Source organism: Saccoglossus kowalevskii, chromosome 12, assembly GCF_978046115.1.
Source record: "Saccoglossus kowalevskii chromosome 12, keSacKowa6.1, whole genome shotgun sequence".
Taxonomy (NCBI): Eukaryota; Metazoa; Hemichordata; class Enteropneusta; family Harrimaniidae; genus Saccoglossus; species Saccoglossus kowalevskii.
In genome coordinates, this window is record NC_140652.1 from 10,963,229 (window position 1) to 10,970,702 (window position 7,474).

Genomic DNA, 7,474 nt, shown 5'->3' on the forward strand with positions numbered 1-7,474 from the left:
GTGAGTCCTGTATTTGCTCTATTAGTAACATAAGTATCAAACTAGTACCGAGGTACGGTAATATGTTTTCAAATCTTTCACTCAAAATAAACCCTGTCATTGAGGACAAGTACTGTACTGTAAAATGACTAATTTTCACTGGGTTTAAATTTCACTAATTTAGCGTTTCAGGCATATTTACAATGTAGTGGGTTTAAAATTCACGGTTTTATCATTTGGATAATGTGTTCTATGCTCAATTTTACATATTCACTGGGTTTTAAATTAACGCATTGTTCAGTCGGCAAAAAAAGCCAAATTAAAACCCGGTGAATAATTAACCCCTTTACAGTATTTGCTCTATTAGTAATATAATAATATACATGTATTAGTAATGTATGCGCTTACAAAAATAGCTGCAGATATGTCAATGGTCAAAATAAGTCATATTTTAATGATCTAGCATAGAATGTATTTATATGACTAGACTGTTTCTATCAGAGATGCAGATCTAATACAGTACCATTTTATTATTTTATGCATACTATTTTCGGATGCCCTTTCAAATACCCACAACATTACTACAATATTAATTAACAGAATTCCAGCAACGTACCCACTGTTATTAATAAAAACGATGATGTTCCTATTTTCCCAGGTGTGAAATAAACTGAAATGTCAAGTCTGTACAGATGTCTTTAACGTTCATATATAGTCCATACAGTTAACATCTCCTCCATGTCATACTTGAGTATACGTTATATGGTATGATGAATTAATAATACGAAAATCCCTGATACATATCGGTCTACAGGAATTCATGTATTATGTACATAACTGTGTTGTATATTAAAACAAAAATTACACTTCATAGGAGAGGGTCAAAAGCCATGTTTATTAATATTTTAACACATACTATGTAAACATATTCAAAAGATAATATCAAATTCCATATCAAGTAGCCCAGTAGCTGAAGCTCTGATGTAATTACTGAATATATCATTCAGAGAACCCTAACCAGTCCTGTTTTAGTCGGCCTGTTTTTAGATACTGAGTCAAAACGAACCCCAAAAATTAATTTGAGTCAGCTTGTTCACGAGGGAGGTCTGCATAAAAAAAAAAATTGCATGGCTGCAGGGAATTATTGAATGCTGTGGAACCTGATTTCATTCATTTTTATTTTGTTTATAAAATGCGATAAACTAAATTTTATTTTTTCACTAATTATAAACTTTATACTTACAAGTAAAATTTTTTTCAAGACCTCTATACAACATGTATCCATATATGATTTTTTAAAGAATCCATTATGTACAGTGGAATTGTCACAGTTAGTCGTGTCAAACCACTATGAACCTGCGATGCATCAAATATGTGATTTTCCGTTCAGCTGTGAGATCTCGCGAGATGCATGAAAGACGCGCGTCGAACGTCTGCCGCAAAAATCAAACGATTTGATTTTGAACTCAAATTTCTTTATTTCTTAGCTCACATCGACCAGACGATCTTCGACAGAGGAATATTGCTTTCGAATACCCACACTTAATCGAAATTGTCTATCATCAAATGTGTACAGCACATTATTAAGCATGGAAATGCCCCCCAAAATATTTTCGCGTTTGTTGAATCCCACGCGATGTTTGACGCCACTACGATGCTATGACCTTTGTTTGTCCTGTTTTAACGTTCGATTTCACGCATAACACGTGATTATCACAGTGAGTGGAAAATGGTCTATTGGGTTAGAGGGTACACTGATCATATTTACCATATTTCAGAAACACGTCTCTTGAAAAATACACAAAGTACCATAATATCATTTCATTAGTTTGACCATCTATAAATATTTTGTTTTGGAGATGATTTAAAATTACATATTTTGAGTGATTGAATTATTAGAGTCATTTTTTGTCAGCAGTAACTTGAATATAGAATTAAAAATGTCAATAACCTTTATTATAACGTGTATTCTGTTACTGCTCATGACACAACATTTCTGCTGACAATTTTGATCACCAAATTTTGCTCACTGCTTCCTTGTTCAAACATGCTGGCAAAAGCTGTGTAGACATTTCTTATCAGTGTACTAAGCCCCAGATTTATTCATATGTCACACAGATTCAGATAGAGAAAATGTTAAATGTTGTTTTAGTGCAGGTAATTTTTTACAAAAGAGCATCGAAATTTGTTGCATTTCCAGTGGCTTTGGCATTGTGTAATTGATATATCCTTTAGTTGGGAAAGTAAATTCTGGTTTTAATATTAATAGCCAGCATGGTTCAAACATGGAACGTGTCGCTATGAGTCCCACATCGAACAGGACGTGATACGATGACTACGGCCCTCTAAGCACAGATCCAATCATCTAGACTTGCTTGCAGTCTGTTGCGATTCCGATGAAAAATTTTTGAAAAATAAATATGAATTGCGTAAACGAGGGGTGAACGCGAAAGTCATGTGGCCGCAAAACAGACTGCAAGCAAGTCTACCAATCATTCAGTAACTACAGGTTACACTGACTACAAGTTTATTATTTTTAGCAATTCAACCACCAGGCAGGAATTTTTCACATTCAGATATATGTACTACCAATCTAACTTCAGTTGATTATTTATATCATTGATGAAACATAAATTTAGTTCATGTCTATGTGTGTTTTGTTTAATGTATCTTTCATATTTTCTCTGTTAACCTTTTTACCACCAGTTGCCTCTTTTCATCTCAAATACACAAAATAGTCCCATTTACCGGTATAGTCTGCACATTCCTTCAGAAAATTGGAACAAATATAGCCAAATTTTTTGAGTAAAAACTGACGTTTTACTAAAATTTTGTCTGTTGGCTCCAAAATTAGGGTTCATTTCCAGAAATACTGAAGTATATGAGAAAAAAGTGCAGAAAAATGTTGGCAAAAAGTTAGCTGGTAAAAAGAGTAAGGTAATTTCAAACTGTGCAACATTTTACTAATTTTTTATATATGTTTTTGATAATTTTGAACTATTGGTAAATGAATATAATTTTTTTAGTCTTGATCGAAGTTTTTGAAAAATTCTGAACAAATTATTTAGGTTTAAAATTTATAAATGGTGACAAAATTTGGCACTCAGATTGTTAAATAGAATTTTAAAATTTTATCAAAATATTTCGTTACAAAAATGCTACTTAATGACAGATTTGGATACATGTCAGCATTTTGAGGGTACAATACAAATCATGGTTTTAGAAAAAATCGTGTGACAATTTGCCAAATATAGGCATTTTTCAAAACAGTTTTCATAAATATTCATGTAAAAGCATTATTTCCTAGAAAAAATTGTATTCCCTGTAATCTCCTCATAATATTTGACATTCAGAATTGTCAAAGAAAATATTTTCAGATATGACAAAATCTTGTCTCCATAGCAACACATGTTATAAGGCTCAAACATTGTCCTTTTCAATTTTTAAGCAAAAAGTAGTTTTGTGATCATATGTTTTTATGCGAGATTTGTAAACAACAACATAAAATATAGATTTATGAATATTTAAATATGTATTCTAATACCCGCGACCTTAAAATAAAAGTCACCACGGGCAAAAACCTTTTACGATGATTCAACCACTCCACAAAAAGTGCTTTAATTTTTCCTCTGACAATTCAGTCACCTTCAAAAAAAATTATTTTTATTAATCAATTAATGCCAGTATTTTTATTGCATAATACTCTTTTTAGTGATTAATTTCAAAATTCTGATTAATATTTTGAAAGTACATCTATAAAAATAATGTCTGTGGAACCTCAGTTAAATTTATTGTTATATCATGTTCTATTATTATTGATTTTTAGAGTAAATAAGTCTCCAAAATATGAATGCTGCCTCTTCACCTCATTAACTAATGGAATGATCTAATATTTCTTGCCTGTGTAAATGTATTAACAGTAGTAATATACAAAATGTAACTACTTCAGTATTCCACCTCCATATTTTTTTTTTTACAAAAATGTCACTAAATGTTTTTTTTAAATATGCACAAGTTTTCTGGGCTTCAATACTCAGTACTAAATATTTCTAAATATTCTTTTTGAAGAGAAAACAAAAATGCGAAACTGAACATTTTTGAACTGTTACCATAGGAACTCATGTTAAAGAAATATTTCAGAAAAAATAAATAATATTCATCAGAATTTCCAAATAATTCTTAACAACCATGAGTGAAATCTGTAACTACATACCGGTATGTGCTTTGACACAATTTATAATGTTTTAGCAAAAAATTCTAGTAATAAAAGGTTCCAACTAGTAGGAGAAGGATAAATGCATGGGGATTACTTGAATACTTTAATCTTGCAAGCATTTCTTTTTGTGCAGTGCTTGCACCACATAGTCTTTCTCTATTCTGATATGTTTGGCCTTATTTAAGTTCACACAAGATGTTGTCTTGTTAATTGCAGACACCTGCTAGGTTTGACTTGTTCAGATGTGACACAAATCACATAACCTGTATCTCCCCTGCCACTTTTCACCAGCTATAAATTTACATAAGCCAGTATATACTTGTTAATTTCAGACCCCAGCTAGTTTCACTGTGTTTAAGTTCACCTTAACATCAATTGATTTTACACGAATGGAAAGGTTAACCTCAGATTCAGATTTGGTTCTGAAATGCACATAATAGTGTACAACAGATGCGAGGCCAAAAGTTAATACATAGATACTTAAATAGCAGTTAGGTTTTCTGCAATAGATAAGAAAGAGAAGAAATGGGATCCCCATAGTGTGATCTGATGAGCTGTTAAGTCTACCGGCCCCTCACAGTGGCGAGAAAGTCGGCAATACGCGGCCTAATATGCGTCGTCTATACAACAGGTTAAATTAGTTCCTCACAGCAGTACAAGTTTATTGCGATCAAATTCCACTGTCGTGATTACCATGGCAACGTAGTGATACATCACTGAAGCATATGTGGGATTGAAATCAAGCATGAAGTTGAAGAAATGGAAAGATTCTCATAATCTGGAAATTGTGTTAACCCCCATATTCTGTTTCCTGAACCCCCAGGGGAGATACTCATTTTAGACGAAGAAAGGAAGGAGACCAATTTGTAATGAAGACACGCAGCATATACACTGTAAATTATTTAATTTCCACTGTTAGAAATTTCAGGATCATAAGGCTTTCGTAAAGACGAACAGTCGCTAAGCATTGTAGAACCACAGACAAATTTTCACTGATGTAAACTTTTGGAATTTTTTACTGACTTTTGAAATTTGCGGAAATTAGCTTCTTGTAAAATTAAAACATTTTACAGTAGTCAATACATTCTTCACATTCTCATCTTGACTCGCACTAATTGAAATAGATAAAGCAATCCAGGCTCATTATTTAAAATTACCCTCTTCCTTCCACCCGTAAATACAATTGACTAGGAGGGGGGGGGAATGCTTTATATTCAACGATACTCATTGTCTACATTAATAATCAAGTTTTAAAATTGATTGTCATTTACACAGTACAAAAATAGATAATTGAATTGTCGGAATTAAAAAAAGTGTTTTGTCATTCCATTGTGTGTACATACGTATGGATTGTCTTAAGTGGGAAAGGGAGAGTGTAACAATGATAGAAAGATTACCTTATCAGAGAAGACATATTCTCTAGTACTGATGCCAATAACCGGAATACGATAGAATCCACATGTATATGAGATAGATGCTGGCGAGGACGATGAGTTTGCCGGATGACTCACAACAACCGCATAAACCTGTGTAGGTATCAACGTTTTGCAAACGCTTAGTGCACTCTGTATAGGGTTCCAATCCATAACATCAAACGTAGCGTTGAGTTTGGTATTGGAGGGTAGAAGCTGGCTGTGTTCATTAAGATAGTCCAATATCTCGTTAACGTATCCATTATACTCATCAGAACTGAGCAGAAATCCGATATTTACTGTATGAACATTGCTGTACGCTGACTTGAAGACCGTCAATGTAATAAAAATTAAATTCCAAAGTAGGGTACAATTTGTAGGAGACATCGTGGTGGTGAATGTGTCACCTCCAATCCACTTGTATTGTATACACACTGCACTACTGATGATACTTTAAAAATGTAGCAGATTACACACACACACGCACACACACACGCGCTGAAGGAGACTATTTATCCTGGATTCGACGTGGTCACTGCATCCCACTGACTGTCAGTATTGCAGTCAATGACACTGAATTTGCTATATACACAAGGTAATATTCTTTGTACTGGTCATCATTGTCCCAACACACAATACATAACTATAGTAATGAAGCCCATGGTAACAATCTGTCGTCATGGAGACCAAATCCTCCCTTTGGTTGAAAACTGCATACTATGCGATTATTGGGAACAGCTTGGCTTGCCTGCCTGTGCAATAGTAATCCAGTGCTCTGACAGATCTACCCCAACCTATAACCAAACACAATATTGTCACTCACTGTTTGATTTCTATCAATGGGCACATACCATTTTATATAAGGGCTGATAGCTTTTACTGGAGGGGCACGTTTCAATCAATTTCTTATTTTTCTTCAGCAGGAAGCTACCATTCAAGCTGAAGGGGTGGTGGATTTTAACAACAAGGAACTATCAACAGGCAGCTCGATATTTTGCTGTGATAATTTTTGTTTTTGTTTATCTATTTTTTTGAACAACATGAATGAGAAGAAACCATTTTTATTACAGGGAATGATCTTCTCTTCACAGTAAAGGAACAGCAGGACAATTTATTTGCATTTCATCAAATGGAATCAACCATTTCATAAAGCAGGTGATAAAGGTTATTTAAAGAGGGACAGGTTTAACAATCGTTTAAAGAGTTGTTAAAGTCTAGCTCAATAGGACAAGAGCACTTCCCATACAAGAAGTACTTATCTCCAAATTATTGCAAAAGATTATCTTGTTTTATATATAGTTATTTTATGCCAGCAGACCAAAAAAGTCAAGGCAGAATAAAGATTTTCTATGAGCCGTACAATTTGTGTATTAGATTATGAATTTTAATATCCTAGTAAAACCATATGTGTCATATAATATTAGCATTGGGCAATATTATATGAAATAATCTAAGCTATAATGTGGGTCTGGAGAAAACCATCATTAAACTGATTGAATAAACCAACAATACCATGAGTGATTGTTTGTTTTTTTACCGGTAATATATTTAATCTTACAAGTAGCCAGGAAATGATGGGACACAAAAACTGAGTATTTTCTTTTGTAATAAGCGCCCTCAATTTTGTTAAAAACCTAAGTAGGTTATAGGTACCAATTTTTTTTATTTTTTTTATTATCATTTTTAATGATTATTTTATTTTTTATCTCTGTTGTGAAGAGTGTGATATATTAAAAAAATGGGAAAAAAAAAATTAGATTCAGAAAAACAATGCAATTGAAATCCCCTAAAAAAAAATTTGAAGTCAATATCTACATCCGATTTTAATCTGATTGTATTCTCACAGTGAGTTTTAAAAATTTTCATG

At 32.9% G+C, this 7,474-nt stretch overlaps 1 protein-coding gene across 1 annotated transcript in view; it reads right to left on the bottom strand.

Moving 5' to 3' along the window:
- The window catches only part of LOC100371391 (glutamate receptor ionotropic, NMDA 1-like), a 134,073-nt gene extending 128,017 nt beyond the window's left edge, over nucleotides 1-6,056 (bottom strand). The window contains exon 1 of the mRNA XM_085506412.1: nucleotides 5,593-6,056. Coding sequence (XP_085362538.1) covers nucleotides 5,593-5,994 — 402 coding nt within the window. The 5' untranslated portion in view covers nucleotides 5,995-6,056. The remainder of the gene's footprint in view (nucleotides 1-5,592) is intronic.
- Between the last annotated feature and the right edge of the window lie 1,418 nt (nucleotides 6,057-7,474).